At 41.6% G+C, this 18,119-nt stretch overlaps 2 protein-coding genes across 2 annotated transcripts in view; both read right to left on the reverse strand.

The window, feature by feature from the left end:
• Positions 1–7,429, reverse strand: part of MOV10 (Mov10 RNA helicase) — a 25,356-nt gene extending 17,927 nt beyond the window's left edge. Inside the window, exon 1 of the mRNA XM_023734918.1 lies at positions 7,109–7,429. Coding sequence (XP_023590686.1) covers positions 7,109–7,245 — 137 coding nt within the window. The 5' untranslated portion in view covers positions 7,246–7,429. The remainder of the gene's footprint in view (positions 1–7,108) is intronic.
• Positions 7,430–11,481: 4,052 nt separating this feature from the next.
• Positions 11,482–18,119, reverse strand: part of CAPZA1 (capping actin protein of muscle Z-line subunit alpha 1) — a 51,213-nt gene continuing 44,575 nt past the window's right edge. The window contains exons 8-10 of the mRNA XM_004380402.1: positions 15,154–15,225; positions 13,521–13,583; positions 11,482–13,143 (exon numbers count right to left, since the gene is read on the reverse strand). Of these exons, the coding sequence (XP_004380459.1) occupies positions 13,003–13,143; positions 13,521–13,583; positions 15,154–15,225 (276 nt within the window). The 3' untranslated portion in view covers positions 11,482–13,002. The remainder of the gene's footprint in view (positions 13,144–13,520; positions 13,584–15,153; positions 15,226–18,119) is intronic.

Genomic DNA, 18,119 nt, shown 5'->3' on the forward strand with positions numbered 1-18,119 from the left:
TAGTTTCCCCTGTATTGTGTACTGTCTCACCTTTCACCCAAGATACCACTTATCTATTGCCTATTCAGTATTTCCCCTGCCACCCCCCCCATCCCTGGTAACCAACAAAGATTGTTACATATTGCATGTGAACTTTTTCATGGGTTTTTACAATAGAGGTCTCATACAATATTTGTCCTTTTGTGATTGACTTATTTCTGAAGTACTTTTGAGTCAAAGAAAATGAATAAAGCTTTACAACTTTGACAAGTTCTGCCAAATTGCCCTCTAAACAGGTTTTTCAAATTTATATTCCTGCTAACAAAAGTTTGAGAATGCCCTTTTCCCAGACTCTAACGCCAGAAATTTTCAATTAAAAAATTTTTGCCAATCCATAGGAAAAAGGTTGGCAGTTCAAGTCCACCCAGAGGCATCTTGGAAGAAAGACCTGGTGATCTACTTCAGAAAAATCAGCCACTGAAAACCCTATGGAGTGCAGTTCTACTCTGACATACATGGGGGTGCCATGAATCAAGATTAACTCCACGGGCAACTTTTCTTTCCCCCTTCTTAATTTTATTTATTTTGCTGTCCTTGAGAATATGCACAGCAAAACATACACCAACTCAACAATTTCTATTTGTATAATTTAGTGACATAGATTACATCGTTTGAGTTGTGCAACCATTCTCACCCTCCTTTTCAGGAACTCACTGCCCCCTAAGGTTCCTATCTCATTTTTTGAGTTGCTATTGTCAATTTGATCTCACATAGAAAGTTCTTGAGCATACAATGCTCAAGGCGGACTTTTTTTTACTAGTTAAGCTAAACTATTGCTTGGTTTTAAGGTGACTTCAGGGGATATTTTTGGTCTAAGATTTAAAGATTATCTCAGGGCAATAGTTCTAGGGGTTCATCCACCCTACATGGCTCCAGAAAGTCTAAAGTCATGGCAACTGGTTTTTAAAGGTGCAAAACAATATCTTGCTTAATTTACATTTCCCTGATTACTAATATGGTAGAGGATCTTTCCTTCTGTTTATTAGCCACCTGTATTTCTTCTGTAAACTGCCTGATCATATCCTTTGCTCATTTTTCTAGGCCCCCTTAGCTAGGAAAAAAAATCCCTACTTCTGGCTTCACATCCCTCTTACCTTTCCATCCCTTTATTCTGCATGAGTTAAATCCACATTGCCTTCCAGTCGATTCTGACTCATAGTGACCCTACAGGACAGGGCAGAACTGCCCCATAGGAATTCCAAGGCTGTAATCTTTATAGAAGCTGACTGCCACATCTTTCTCTCACGGAGAGGCCAGTGGGTTAGGATCACCGACCTTTCAGTTAGCAGCTGAGTGCTTAACCACTGTGCCACCAGGGCTCCTTTCTGCATGAGTTACCAACATAAATCTGTTCATGTCCTCCCTACTTACAACCCCTCAGTACTCTACTGCCTAGAGGATTAAATCCAAACCTTTTAACAGGGCACACTCAGACCCTCCACTGTAACAACGATAATGAAAACACAATGACATCATCAACAACAATAGAAAACATTTATTGAGCACTTACTATGTACTGTTCCAAGTACCTTCAGTGTATCACTATCTCACTTACATAATCCTCACAACAGCCCTTTGAGGTAGCAACTATTATCATCCCATTTTAAAAAAGAAACCAAAACCAAACCCGTGGAGTCAATTCCGACTCACAGCGACCCTATAGGACAGAGTAGAACTGCCTCATAGGGTTTCCAAGAAGCAATTGGTAGATTCAAACTGCTGACCTTTTGGTTACCAGGCAAGTTCTTAACCACTGCACCACCAGGGCTTTGATTATAAAAGAAAGGGAGGCAAAGATCCTAAACCCCACAATGGGACCTCAAGCCACATCCATCTTTAATGGTATGCTGGTTGTACCCAGCTACTTGTATCACGCATTCCCTTCAGACTTCAGTCCTGGACATCCTGGGTCTGCAATGTCCTGCTCTTGACCCCTGTTGTTAATTGGGTGAATGATAACTAATCTTCTGACACCTAGTTCAGAAAAGGCCAACAGCTATGGGAATGATATTTCAGAACATAATATCAGATTTGGAAGTGATTTCAGAGGTACATCTAGTTTTTTCCAAACTATGGGGCGCAACACTCATCAGTGGGTCAAGACCAGGATTTTTTCAGTAAATTGGAACAGAATAGTATAAAAAATACCAACTGGCAGGGAATGAGTGTGCGTACTGTTTAAGGGTACATATTGCTTTGTGAAAATTGTGTATACTAAGCCCCACAGTAAAATTTATTCCTTACTGTGGATAGAGCCCAAAAAAGTTTGAAATAACTGATAATCTAACCACCAAGCCATTCTCCACACCAGAAGCCAGAACAATCTTCCTAAAACCTGGTTATTGTCAAGTCTCCTACTACAAAATCTTCTGCACTTTCCCATTACTGTTAACACTGAAAACAAAACAAGACAAACAAAAACACCCCCACAATGCCTCCCCATGGTCCACAGGTCCTGTATGATGCCGCTGCTTCCTCCTTCTCCCCCGAGTTCACCCCAAGCCTTTCAATGTGCCACTCCCTCTGCCTGGATTGCCATCCCTTTGCAGGATTCTGTTTAAACATCACTTTCTCCCAGACGCCTTCTCTCATTCCCGTGCTAGGTAGGTCAAGTCTCCAAGCTGGACATTTTCACAGCATACTTGACTTCTTACAAGCACTTGTCATGACAGTAATTGTTCACATTACACAATCGTTCAATTGTCGCTTCCTTTCTTAGACAGTCAAGGTCCTTCTGAGTGTCTCTAGTAACTCCAACACTGCTTTGCTCATAAGAGGCACTCAGCCAATATTAGCTGAATAAGAGTTGGTGGCGAAGTGGTTAAGAGCTCAGCTGCTAACCAAAAGGTTGGCAGTTCAAATCCACCAGCCGCTCCTTGGAAACTCTATGGGGCAGTTCTACTCTGTACTATAGACTCACTATGAGTTGGAATTGACTCCATGGCAACGGGTTTGTTTGGAGCCCTGGTGGTGAAATCGTTAAGAGCTCCGCTACTAACCAAAAGGTTGGCAGTTCAAATCCACCAGCTGCTCCTTGGAAACCCTACGGGGCTGTTCTACTCTGTCCTATACAGTCACTATGAATCAGAATCAACTTGACATCAATGGATTTGATTTGGTTTGGTTTTTGGTACTCAAGGCAAGAACTGTCTTCTCTCAGAAACCTTTCGTGATACCAGTCCTTACTCCATACAGCTGACTCCTAATCATTATAAAAACGACAGCTACCACTCACAAAAGCCCATACAATATGCTGCTATGCGGTGTAAACACCTGACCTACAATAGCTCATTCTGGCCTCACACAACCCTGAAAGAAAGGCATTATTATTCACATTTTTACAGATGAAGACGTGTAAGATTTAAAGAGTTGTTCAAAGTCAAATAAACCTAGTAAGTGGCAGAGCTGGGATTTGAACTACAGCTACCTGACTTCAAACACTATACATACTAACACCTGTAATACTTTCATTTGTTTGTCCATATGTCTGCTGCTCCCCATGAGACTACATTTTTTGGAGGCAGGAACCAAGGCCCTGAGCCTCATTAAATATTTTTACTGAATGAATAAAGAGAGAAAAGGCAGAAGTTGAGAATACAACATTTCATGTTATGATATAACTGAGTTGGAAGAAACCTATCCCCCTCCACCGTAGAAATCTCCTAGAATCCCTGAGAGAGCAACTTGCTATACCTCATGCTACAACCCATTCTCTTGTAGGTCAACTCTTGCTGCTAATTCAACTAGATGCTGCAAGCATATATTGAGCACCTGCTACATACAAGGCACTATGTTGGGGACTGAGGGAAGATGCAAACAAGATTAAAAGTCAGTTCCTGCATTCAGAGGATGTGGTGGTCTGACGGGGGGGGGGTGCCGGGGCGAGACTGGGGATAGTGGTCTACTAGCTCTCACATGACCCAGAGTGTAATCAGACTATAACCAAGGTGTGAAGAATGAGCTATGGGAGCTCAGAAGAAGAAGGAATTAATTCCTTTTGGGAGGACGACAGTTTCACAGCAGTGGAGCATGGTTTTAAAGGATGCCTAAGAAAGTTCTCCTTCTGGGTGGGTGGGTGGGTGTGGGTGTAGGAGGAGGCATGTTGATGAGACCTAGTTCTGCCATGGAGTGACTGCCACCATATCAGTCTTATAAATATTCAAGGAAAACTACCTTGTCCTCTATTTTCTTCTCCTTTCAAGCAAACATTTGTTTCTTTGAGTTTCACAATTAAAATATGAACTCTATAGAGAGAGGCCTTTCTCCCTCCTCCATGTACTAAAATCCTATCCTTCAAGGCCAAGGTCACTGCCACCTTCTCCCTCGAATTCCTGAATAAGAATTACAGGGTACCTACTGCTGTATAGTCAATTCTGACTCATAGCCACCCTATAGGACAGAGGAGCACTGCCCCATAGGGTTTCCAAGGATGTAAATCTTCACAGAAGCAGACTGCCACATCTTTCTCCCACGGAGCTGCTGATGGGTTCCAACAGCCGACCTTTAGGTTAAGCAGCTGAACGCTTTAAGCACTGCATCACCAGGGCTCCATCTGACGGCAATGGTTTTTTTTTAACCCTGTAATTAAGAAGCTCCTTAATTACAGGGTAGTGGTATCTTACTTAGACCCCTGGTGGTGCAGTGGTTAAGTGGTCGGCTGCTAACCAAAAAGGTCGGCAGTTTGAATCCACCAGCCGCTCCTTGGAAACCCTATGGGGCAGTCCTGTTCTGTCTTACAAGGTCGCTATGAGTCAGAATCGACGCGACGGCAACAGGTTTGGTTTTGGTTGTTCAGTAGAGACTCGGTGGAGAAATGGTTAGGAGCTCGGCTGCTTACCAAAAAGGTCGGCAGTTCGAATCCACCAGCCGCTTCTTGGAAACCCTATGGGGCAGTTCTACCCTGTCCTACAGGGTTGCTATGAGTCGGAATCCACTTGACGGCAATGGGTTGGTGGCGCAGTGGTTAAGTGCTTGGCTGTTAACCCAAAACGTCGGCGGTTCCAACTCACGAGCTCCTCTGCAGGAGAAAGATGTTGCATTCTGCTTCCCTAAAAGTTTACAGCCTTGGAAACCCTATGGGGCAGTTCTACTCCTTCCTATAGGGTCACTATGGGCCGGAATGGATTCGATGGAAACAGGCAGCAGGGGCGAGGGAGGGTATCTTATTTACATAAAAAAATGCATATAATAAAAATCGCTTTTGAAATCCCTTGAATCGCCCATAACGTACAATATGTGATTCTTCTGTATGCAATCTGACAGAGCTGGATTTTCCCCAATACTGGAACATACGTGTATCTTCAGTTGAGAACCAAAGGAAGTAGGTAGGAGCCATGATGTTATTTATTTTGCGTGGATATAGCTGAGTTCATATATGATGTTGATGTTGATATGCTTTAACTTCATGGTAATTGCTCTTTCTCTACATTCTTCAGCATTTTTCTTCTATCTCTTCTACAATCCTCATTTCATTTTACCACGTATTACCATAATCAATTGTGTCATCCCTGGGTGATGCAAATGAAACGATTAAAGTGCTTGACTGCTAACAGAGAGGTTAGTGGTTGAGTCCACCCAGAGGTGCCTCGGAAGAAAGGCCTGATGATCTTCTGAAAACCAGCGATTGAAAACCGCATGGTAATGGCGGTGGAATGTTTTGGATGAGAGTATCGATAATGGCTGCACAACATGAAAAATGTAATCAATGCCAGTGGGTTGTAAATGTGGAAGTTGTTGTGTTGGTGGATGTTTTGGTGTGTGTGTTTTTACCGCGCACACACACACAAAACCCTATGGAACATAGTTCTCTGACACACATGGAGTTGCCAAGAGTTAGAATCGTCTGGACAACAATTGGTGGTAAACTGGTTGAGTTAATTGTATGCATGTCAGGCCTCTATTAGTCCCCCACAGGCTGTGAATTTTTCATCTTTATATTCCCAATAGTGTCCAGCACAGTGCGGGCCATAAAACAGGTCCTCATCATCTTTGGCCCTTCTTCAGATGTTGCTCAAGCCTGTTAAGGTCTCTCTTAAAATGTGACATCCATTATTGAAAACTATATTCCAGGTATGAGCTGGTCAATATGGAGAATCACTACCTCCTCCCCTCACTTGTACTAACGCAGTCTCAGATCTCTTTAGCTCTTTCAGCAGCCATATCTTTTGGTCTGCTAAATCCCAAGGTCTTTTTCAGGAGGTCTGTTATTAAGCCCAAATCCCACCGCCACGTATTTATTTGTAGAAGTCTTTACATTTATCCCTGTTAAATTGTTTCTTGGTTTTCCACCCAAGACTGCAGCCTGTTGATAGAGGTGTTTCTGAAACACAGTTTTGTGGTTTGACAGAGAGAAGCCTCCTTGATTTCCACTTGGGTGGTAACATGAAAAGCGAACCAAATAACCTTCAGCCACGGGGTGAGAAGGGGCCTCCTAGAAACTGTCCCTGGCCCTGGGTCTCCAAGGAGAAGCCACAGGTGCTAATGGAGGGTTGGTACGTGTATAGTTTGTGCCCTTTCCTTCTTTCTAGCGCTCCCTGAGAGTCTCCCTCCTACAGTGAGCCCTTAAGCTCTCTAGGAGAGTAGACCCCAGCCAAGCAGCCCCTAAAAAAGGGGGCGGGGATCCCCGTAAAGCCCGCGCCAGGGCTCGCCGACACCAGCAGGCAGCTCCCTCCTCGCGCTCCCGCTATGCTGCGCCACCTCTGGGGGCTCCCATCCCCCACCCGAGCGCTGTTTCCCTGGCCCGGTCCCCTGCGAGCAGGTCACGGGCAAAGGACCCCGCTCCCCGCCCGCCCCGGGCCGCCGGGGGAGGAGGCTTCCCGGGAGGGTCCCCGTGGGGATTCGGCGCAGGGGCCCGGCCCGGGCAGAACGGGCGGGCTCCGGGCGGCGCTGGCGGCGCTGGCGGGGCGTGGGCAAGGCGCGGGAGGGAATGTCTGCGCCGCCCCAGGACCGGCCTGGGCCGCTAGGGAGCTGCGTCCCTCCGCGCCCCGGGGCGGGAAGGGTGGCCCTACCGCTGGGGTCGTGGCGGCGAGCTGGGCCCGCGATTCAGGGCCAGAGAGTGGGCCGGCCGTACCTGATCTTGAAGTCCCGGTTATAAACGGTCCGCAGTCGCTCGCGATCTGTCTCCATGTCCAGTCCCCGAACGACCAGGAAACTCTCGAAGCATTGGCCAGTCTCCCGGAGCTGCCGGCAGCTGAACTTACTGGGCATCGCGGCGGCGGCTGCGGCCCAGGCAGGAGGGTCCGTGGAAATGAAACTGAAAGTCGCCGCCGCTGCTGAAGTTGGCGGTCTTGGGATGAGGGTACAACAAGGGGAAGCCCCCTAACTCTGACTTCTGATCCTGCAGGCTCCCTTCTCCCCACTAGGCTTCCCTTCCACGATCTCTTCCTACCTGAGCCTTCCCTTCGGTCTCTTTTTCCTATCCCCTCCCCCTCTTCCCATTAACTCTTTCCTAAGGAGTCTGACCCCTCCCTCAGGGCCCTCCCCTTACCCCAAGCTCCCTCCCCTGGCATCTAGCCAGACTCTGAACGTAGCTACCGCCTGGGGCCCCCTGTACAGCCCTGGAGGTTCTCAGAATCTCAGCTAGGACTACGCCCACGCCCACCCCCTAGAGCCTTGGGACTTACTGAAAAGCAGGAGAGCAAAAGGGCAGGGACTAGGACCTGGATCGGCTGCAACTGGACTGGGGCAGCTTATCCAGAACCTCCCGGGGCTGCCCGGGACACAAACTGGTATGGAAGGGGGAGACACACCTCCCTCTCGCATTTTCGCTTCTCAGACTTTCAGACGCGGGGAGGAAGGCAGAGAGTCAAAACAACAACAAAGTTAAAAAAAAAAAAAAAAGAGTCGAAGTTTAGGATAAAGAACCAAGTGTCTCTGAGATAGAAGTGTGTACGTGTGGGAGGGAGGGGACAAGGGGCTCTGCCAGGACTAACCGTGAGTACTTTTCTCTACCACACAAGCTTCGTTATGTGGAAAGGCTGGTGATCTTACCCGTGAGACACATATTCGGGCACTTAATTGCACTGCAGCCTGTATTGCTCTTTGATTGTTCCTAGTATACAAGGGCTGCCCTAGTCATCAAAACGTTAGCTCCTTGAGAGCACAAGAGAGTGTTAGGCAATAAGTGGTTAACAGCAAGAACATCAGTACCAGGAAGGAAAGGAAAGGACCAGATTGCTTCAGAAGATAGACTATTACAAACTAAAGGGGGTGGGGCTACCACAAAAATAAACACAAAACAAGCCTTTGCATCTATGTATCCTCCCGAATGAAAACACACACACATAGAATGGGACAAAGACAATAAAGTTATATAAAATTTTTTTCTTAAACAAACATAGCAATTCCAAATATACCAAATCCAGTGTCTCCAAAGTAGGTCTCTTCAGGAGGCTACACAATCTAACCAAGTGTGAGGAATGTCCACAACCCAGATCATGCTCCAGCTGGGCTACCTTTGTACCTTCTCCCAGGCCAACAACCAAATAAAGCCAGGAATAACAGCCTTTAGCAACAGGAAGTGCAATCAGTGGGAATCAAAGTCACAGGGATGGGGAAAATGTTGTCTTTGAAATTGACTATACAAAGTAGATGTGAAAAAAAAAACAGAACAAAACAAAAAACTAGCAAAGTACCCGAAGATTTTACTTTTGTTCAAAGATTTTACCTGGTGAGGCCCAAAGAAGTGAAGATGAATTCCTCAAAATTGCTTTGTTGCTTACCATACTGAAAACCTACCATCTCCCATACCCCATTTTTCTGGACACATAATCTGGATGTTCTCAAAACATACACAGGTAGCTATAGTGTAGTAGAAACCCCTGAACTTGTGTCAAAATGTGATGCTATACGGCTCTGGTTAACCATGGAAACTCTCTAAACCAGCTTCATCTGAAAAATCCATCCACTTCACATGGGGTTGTAATACTTATTTTCACACATGCTTTTCTGTGTGTCCAGAATGGCCTTCCCCTTCCTATCTTTCAACATCCAGCTCAGGTCTCACTTCCCTGAAGTCTTTCCCAAAGCTATGGGCATTTATGAGAATCTGACTTTAAAGTACTAAGACTGATTTTAGTGTGGGTCCAAACAACGCTGAAGTCCATCTCAAACTGTGGCACTGGTGTTACTGAAATAACTCTCTATTCTCTCAAGATCACTTTGGAGAAGAAAATTAGAGGCTCAGTAAATTCTCAATTCTCCTTAGTTACTTGGTTTCTACAATTCAGCATTTGAATCTTCTCTAATTATCTGTATTCCAACTAGACTGTACTCCCTAGGGCAACTAGAAACAGCCCTTAAAAAAGCAATGTATGCAAACTAAGACTTTGTGACCATAGTATTTAAAAAAAAAAAAAAAAAGCATGAGCAGGAAGAGAGTAAACTTCAAATTCTGAAAACTGAAATTGGTCAGTATTTCTACCACAGACCAAAAGAAAGGCTATGGCAGGTATGTCTGTGTACCTAATAGTTTTTGTATCTTGGATTTGAAGAGGTGGGAAAATTGGTTTCTGCCCTCAGAGGACTTATATCTACCCTTTATGTTTATATATGCCCTGTCTGTTCAAAGGAGAATTTTAGCTCGTCTTACCCTGTAAGAGATCCAGTTCTGTTCTGTATTTTACCAACCTTCCTTTATTTGATTTCCCAAGTAGTAGATAGCTGAACTAGAAGGTAGTCATGAGTATCTGGTTCACTGGATAGTTCTTTATAAAACTGTAAACTCATAGGAGATATGTACCAGTCTTTTGTGAGTTTGGATAGAATGTGCTAAGGTTCGTTCACCAAGTGTCTCGCGAACCTAGATGAGTCCAGCATCAAAGTTCTAGATTATAAAACAGAGAGCAGGCACTAGAACTTGACAACCAGCAGAGGCACAGATGAAACAAATAGCCTTCAGCAGTGTCATTTCTAACTCAAATATGTGAGCGAGGCCCCACAAAAAACTCCTTTTCATCTGGCTGGGAAACTTTTGCCCTAGGACATCATCGGCTGATTTCTGCAGTATGTGATAAAATAGACACAATTTAAGCAAATATTCTGCTGAGGGAGGCTAAGGAATTCAGGGGGCTCTGCAGGACTTGGTAAGGAGAGCTGACTTCCTCCCAGTTATACAAGTAACCAAGGGTTTTAGATGGCCATGAAGAGTTTTACAAGTCAGTCTGGACTAAGGAAATCAATGGGACAGCCTTGGGGCAGGCTGACAGTTAATAAATTAAAAGGCAATGGCAAGAATGTTTGAGTCTTTTTGCATTACAAGTTGAGTGGAGCAGAGCTAAATGTCCCTTAAAAAGGTGAGAATTTGAACTGGTCTAGGGGGAGGGTTGTTGTTAGGTGGTGTCCAGTAGGTTCTGACTGATAGCGACCCCATGCATGACAGATTGAAACGCTGCCCAGTCCTGCGCCACCCTCACAATTGTTATGTTTGAGCCCACTGTTGCAGCCACTGTGTCAGTCCATTTCCTTGAGGGTCTTACTCTTTTTCGCTGACCTTCTACTTTACCAAGCATCATGTCCTTCTCTAGGGATTGGTCTCTCCTGATAACATGTCCAAAAAAGCTTCTAAGGAGCATTTGAGTTGTACTTCCTCACAAAACAGATTTGTTCGTTCTTCTGGCAGTCCATGGTATATTCAATATTCTTTGCCAACATCATTCAAATGCATCAATTCTTCTTTGGACTTCCTTTTTCATTGTCCAGCTTTTGCATGCATATGAGGTGACTGAAAATAGCATGGCTTGGGTCAGGCGCACCTCAGTCATTAAACTGACATCTTTGCTTTTTAAGATTTTAAAGAAGTCTTTTGCAGCATATTTGCCCAGTGCAATACATCATTTGATTGCTTGATGCTGCTTCCATGGACACTTATTGTGGATCCAAGTAAAATGAAATCTTTGATAACTTCAATATTTTCTGTTTATCATGATGTTGCTTATAGCGCTCAAACTCCCTCAGGTTCCCTTGGGAACCAAGATAAAAGCCTTTCCCACATGTCTAAAGCTAAGCCAGACTGAGATGGGAGGGAAAGCAGCATTCTGAGTTAAGCCAATGTGAAATATTACCCAAGTTCAAAGTGCAGGGATTTTTTCATTTCTACTTCCTGCCAAGTGACTATAAAAATGCTTGGTTCTTGCTTTCCGATTGGCTGGGAGAGAAGATAACTAGATTTTTCTTTTTGACAGAAAAGGAAACCCAAAAACAAAATGTTGAACCACTGGTAGCTTTTGGGTAAAGAGTAGTATAACCCACAGAGACACCGCTCAAACTAAAAAAGAGCTGTTCTTTGCCAGTCTTTGGGGATTCACTAAGTCTATAACAGTTGCAGGTAGGAACCAATTTCATAAACCCTGAACATTCTCATCAAATAAGATCAAATACAGTTCCATATCTTACCTTGAGAAAAACGGCTGAAGAGATGGATTGAAAAGGAGAGACTCAGACAGGTTTAGAACAAAACAGGTATATTTGTATTGGTCTACCTGATACAGAGGACAGTGTGGTATGGATGGATAGTATGAATGACAAATAATACAAATATATTTTATTTGAAATAAACAAAAATGCTTACACAGCTCAATGGGTCACTTAGAAACACTCCTGCTTGACTGTATTACTGAGCAAAAAACAAAGCTGAAGCACAAACATCCTTCTTTTTTGACATATATTTTGAGATAGGTAGGAAGACACTACTTGGTTTTTTAAAAACTGACTTTCCTTTAAGGCCTGGTCATAGAAGTGTAAACAATGTAAATGAATCCACCATTACCAGTTGTCATATCATATCTATGTCACCTGTGTATTCTGAGATCAAACACAAATACCTGCCAATATACCTGCGAAGGGCTGCTATATCACAGTTACATTTGAGTTCTTGGCAGGCAGGACTGAAGAAGAGAAATTTGGAAACAAGTTTTACATCCTATTTAGAACAAATCACTAGTATTCCCTTAAGTAACAGGTTACAATAGAAAGATACTGCCTGGAAGTTATCCTTCTCACTTTGGTTCATTTTTAGTTTTTATTTGTGATTTATGTAGTTGTTTGATTCGTTTGCTTATCCTACAATCCTGCCACAAAGTATTAAAGCATAATATACTTATTATTCCTTCAACATCTGCATTTTTCAAGTTTTATACATACTCTACTACATCCACAGTATGTCAGCAGTTCTTGAATATTAAAAAAAACAAAACAAAACATAAATGGGTAACGCTCTTCTAAAAATGCAGATGTTTATAATTACAATGGTACTAGATGGGAAGGAGACAATGAGGGAAGGGAAAAAAGAAACAAAAACACGTTCATGTGCAGGGAATGTGGTTCAAGTCTTTGGATTTAAAAACAATTTTCCCAGAGAAGCTGGGTATAATGGAATTTCCAGAAAACTTCCTCTGCCCCCTCAAAAGGATGTGAAAAGCCCCAATTCAAAATTTTGAAATCTACAGTCATGAGATGCCGTAAGTGGTGATCAAAGCAGCTGAAGGGAGAAGGATGAATGTGTCTTCCATTTAGCTATAGTTTGTAGCATAGCCTTTTTAGCTGTTGGTCTATCAGCAAAAACCACTGAAGTACCAGAACTTCTTTGAAGAATAGGGGTAGAAAAGTACTGAACATATATTACCATCTGTATCTGTAACAGGGCTTCATGGCTAGGAAAATTTTTTAAACAGTAAAATGACTCCAAGATAGAGCTCTCTCTCTCCAACATTAAGTGTGGCAGGAAAAAAAAAAAAAAAATTTTACAAGTAGATATAGTGACAACAGAATATTACAAAGTAGAGAACATAAAAGAATTCAAACAATGTTATAGGTTCAACAGTATTCCATGAGGCTAGAAAACCTGTTTACTTTGAAAGCCCTAGCAAAATATCACTCTTGTTTATAAACCACTTATTTATCATATGACCACATGTTGAATCCTTTTTCTTTTCCCCCCTATGTACTGAAGAATCTTACATTCAGCCTTTAAGCATTCTGCATTTCTTTGCCAATCTTGTAGCTGAGTATCTTGTTCCAGTCGATTTTGGTGCGAGTAACTGGCAGCTGCCGGCGCAAGGCCTTGAATGTGGTGTCTGACATTGTTTGATAGTTTTCACTAATTGCTGTCTGTAATAGATAATTGAAGATGAGTTGCTTGAACAGAAATGAGGTTGGTTGTGGATAGTACACTAACTCTGTAGTCAAAGGATATGCTTGAGTCCCCTATGAAGGACAGACAGGACTTATTATTTCTAGCGGGCGCCTCTCTAATCTCTTAAGTGAGTTAAAAAACCCACCTAAATTATTTCTAAAACTAGGGCCACCAGCCCAATCCCAACACCTTGATTATAAGGGCAATACAAAACTGTAAGGTCTGCAAAGTCTCCACAATTAGTAACACTGAACAACATGTATATTTATGTTAAAGGACACAGATCTAACAAAAGATGTTAAAAGCAAAATAAGGTCCTAGAGCTATTAAAATTAGTTCCAAATCTTCTTACCTGATACTCATTTTCTGCATGCTCTATGATTTTAATAAACTCCTTGGCAGTCTGGACTTCATTCTAATGGAGGGGGAAGGAGGGGAAAATATGAACATTTTTTTTAAGGTATAAGCAGTGAATAAAAACTACTACAAGTCCACCACAAATAAGGTTTGCATAAGAATTTATTATAGTTTATGAAGTGTTTCTAGGTGCATTGCTTCCTCTGGTCCTCACAACTACCATATGAGGCAGGTATGTTATTATCATCACCTCAATTTTGCAGATCAGAAAACAGAATCTCCTTAAGTGACATGTCCAAAACTATACAACTTTTGAGTGATAAAGATGGGATCTAAATCCAGGTCTTTGACAACAACAAACACACACCTCATGCTCTTTCTACACTCTACCACAGTTATGTCCAAAAGCCAACATTATGAAGATGCCTTGAAAATATTTCTGGTTTAAGATGATGTTAATGATCTCCTCAGAACATATCAGTAATATATATAAACTCAAATACTCCTCTATTTGCCACTTAATGACACTAAATCAGCCAATCATATTTCGCTTTACAAGATTTAGTTATAAAATGGAAGAATCTCTTCCTTTCACTATTAGGTACAACAGAATTGAAGGTAACGGTAAAATTCAAGGCCTGGAGGAGCAGATGTCATAAAGTGTAGCCCAGGGACTCCAAGGATCCCCAAGACTTTCAAGGGGGCCCTGCGAGGTCAAAACTATTTTCTATTTTCATTATAATACTAAAATATCAACTGTCTTTCATTTTTGCTCTCTCATGTATGTACAATGCAGCTTCCCAGAAATTGTATGACATGTAATGATTCTATGACTCTGAGGGCTAATGAATGAATGCAGGAGATGAGAATCCTGCTGTCTTATATTAAGCCAGACATTAAACAGATTTGTGAAATTACAAATCAGTGCCATTCTTATCACTATTTTTTACTTCTGGTTTGAAAAGTATCAGTATTTTTCATAAAAAAATGTTATTTATATTAACAAGTAATGGGCTTGCTACTGTTATTTTTAAATGAATTACACAGTTTGAACATTTTTCAGTTTTAATTTCTCATAAGGAAAATAAATACTGGTAGATATAACACACATAAATAAAAGCTCTCTGGGGTCCTCAATAACTTCTCAGAGTATAAAAAAGTACTGATACTATGCAAGAATGAATGCAAGAACTAATTATGCTCCTTCTTTCAAGGTATGGCGCATAACACTTTCTGACTGAATGCTCCTAAAAATGTTCAGTTTCTTAATTCTAATATTATGAGTGTAGCCCTATAGAGTGTAGTTTTGCAAAATTACTCTCCTTCTGGTACTTATTAATAGTGTTGCTGTTCTTAGCAAATTTCACAAGAGAGAAAGAGAAAGAAGTCTGTATTCTCTAAAGCCATTAACACTATTCTGAGACAAAGACTGCTGTGAATTGATAATAGCTGGTTGGTTGTATACTGTTATGCTAATAACAGTAACAGCTACTAGTGAAAGTTGCCAAAATCAAAACCTTGAAAGCAAATCGAATTTCTACTGACAGAACAGCATTCAAGCTCAAAAATAATTTTTTTAGGAGAAACAAGGCACAGTGAGACAGAATTTAAATATATTCTACACTCACCGAAACAGTTACTGAATCCTGTACATCTTTATGACTAACCAACTGAACATTGCCATCTTCATAATAGTGAACCTGTGTGAGAAAATGTTTGAACAAGTTATGTATAGTTCATATAGAAACCTACTGCTTAGGGCACAAATCCATATCTTAAGCCATCTCCGAATCTTTACCAACTCTGAACAAATGATTAATTAATATGATCAATGTAATCCACAATGGTGGTAATAAAAATTCACAGAACACCTTAAGAATTCCCTCTGTCCTTAGCAAGAAAAACTGATTATTAATTTTAATTAAGTTCAACAAACATTTATTAAGTGCTTATTACATTCCAGGCACTGTGTTAGGCATTGGGAATACAAAGATTTAAGATCCCGCTATTATCAGTATTAAAATGATTAAAATCAAATAATTGAACATTAAATTTTTCTCTGTGAAAACCAAGGAGTTCTGACAAGTCCTTAATTCCTAAGGAGGCCGGTGGTTCAAAACCACCAGCGGCTCCGTGGGAGAAAGGTGTGGCAGTCTACTTCTGTAAAGACTACAGCCTTGGAAACCTGTGGGGCAACTCTACTCTGTCCTATAGGGTTGCTATAAGTCAGAATCAAATAGACGGCAATGGGTTTGGTTTGGGAATTCCTAATACCTGTCACATTTCATCATATATATTATAATCAATATTGGTAAGTGGATCTGACCAGATACAAAGAAAGCTTGATTGAGGGTTAAAGGCAAGACTGAAAAATAAATATTTTATCGGTAAATTAGACTACAAAAATAAGATAAAAGCAGCCCTTAAGATGTAAGGAAAAGGACGTGCTATAATTATGAGAATAATTAGCAAGAAGGAAGGGTACACAAGAGACAGACTAACACATCAATGACATGCAAGGCTCAGGAAGCCATGGCAACTTAAAAGAGGTTCAGTCACCTTAACATGGCTACAAACTGGCCATACAGGATAGGATGAGGCTATCCTTTTCTTCTTTGTTAGGTCCCTGGGTGGCACCTATGGTCTGCACTTGACTGCTAACCTAAAGGTTGGTAGTTTAAACCCATCCAGTGGTACCACAGAAGGAAAAGTCCTGATGTTCTGCTTCAATTAAGATTATAAGCAAGAAAACCCTATACAGCAGTTCCACTCTGTGACACACGGGGTTGCCATGAGCTGGAATTGACTTGATGGCCACTAACAACAACAATCCTTTGGTTAAGAGCATTTTAACCAAGTCTTGAAAATAGTTATTATCTCAGTAGACAAGGCAGAGAAGAGTATCTAGTAGATGGATAAAAGGGTATGAGAGAATGAAGCACAACTGGCTTAGTTTAGGGAAGAATAAAGAACTCACTGTATATGAATATGAGTATAGGGGAGTGTGGCAGGAGATACTGTTATGCAGTTAGAAACAGACTGTGAAGAGTCAAGTGCCTTATAAACTATGTTAAGAATTCAGATTTTATCCTATTATAGGTGATGGGGACTCGGAAAGGGAATGTTTTAGACAGATTATACTTGCGCTACGAAAAAGATGAAATAGAGAGAGCTAAAACTGGGGGTAGAATGCTAGTTAGTACAGGTAGTACTTGTTTCCTGCAACTTGTCTATACTACCAGTATATGTTTGAACAAAAGGAATGTTTTTAGAGATTAAAGCAAAAAAAGGCTGGGAGAAAAGTGGAACCTGCACTGGTACAATTATTTACTGAGTATTTACTATGTGTTAGGCACTATGCAAATAACTTTACATTATTACTTATAATATCTCATTTAATCTTCACAAAAACTCAATGAGACAGGGACTACCACAGTAAAACTTTCGAAAGCTGAACCTGTGTAAGGTGGAAATCTGTCAGAGAAGGAAAACTCAAACATTTTCCACTAAAAAGAGCGATAGAAAAGTGGTGAGACTGCACTCTGTCAAAGGTGGAAAACTTGCGAGATCCTGAAAAAGTAAGGCAGTCCCCGTGAGTTCCAGCTCTCACAGGTTTCACTGTACTAACCCTATTTTAAAGATGAGGAAACTGAGGCTTGAGACAATTTAATAACTTACCGATGTTCACATACCTAGGAAAAGGAAGAGATAGGATTTGAATCCGATCAAATTCCAGAGCTACAACCTTATTAGTCATGCTCATACTAGTGGCACAGTGGTTAAGTGTTATAGTTGCTAACCAAAAGGTCGGTACTTCGAATCCACCTGCAGCTCGTTAGAAACTATGGGGCAGTTCTACTCTGTCCTATAGGGTTGCTATGAGTCAGAATTGACTTGATGTCAATGGGTTTGGTCTTTTATACCTCCCAATGCTATGTTTTGTCAAAAAGTTGGAAATTCCCTAATGCAGGTGGAAATACAGTTCCCTACTAGGGCCTTACTCTTTTGAGATATCATTAGAAGTGGATAACTAACAGTCAAGCTCCATCTAGACAGAAACTATGATGCTATTAGCAACAAAAGGACTTCCCTAGGCAATATGAACCCATAAAATGTCCTTGTTTAAGGGATGAAAACAGGTACCTTTCTTACTGGGGACAAATAGCTAGCTCTGTCCAGACCAGCAAGAGAAGCTAGACTTCCCATATGCCCTCCAAACCCTTAAACTTCACCTTTTGGTTTTCTAAAAGAGGTTAAAGAAGAAAGACAATTTAAGAATGCACTATAGAAGCAGAGAGTTCATAAGTGCCTGCAAAAGTTAAACACAAAAATCAGAACAGCAAATATTTGGGCAAAAAAGATTGGGATAAACAATGATGACATATAAAGGCTAAAATCTCAACAGACAAGGACAAGGATATTCAAAATACAGGATAGATCACATCAAACGCTCGTTTTATTTATTTTATCTAATGGCAACTAACCTGAAGTCCAGCGGCTGAAAAGAACACTGGGAAGAGTAATGGGTACAGATAGGATGGGGATATTAAAAACTGGAAATCTGGCCAGAAAAGAAATAGGGATTTGTATACTT

The sequence above is a fragment of the Trichechus manatus genome, unplaced genomic scaffold, assembly GCF_000243295.1.
Source record: "Trichechus manatus latirostris isolate Lorelei unplaced genomic scaffold, TriManLat1.0 scaffold00073, whole genome shotgun sequence".
NCBI classification, from domain to species: domain Eukaryota; kingdom Metazoa; phylum Chordata; class Mammalia; order Sirenia; family Trichechidae; genus Trichechus; species Trichechus manatus.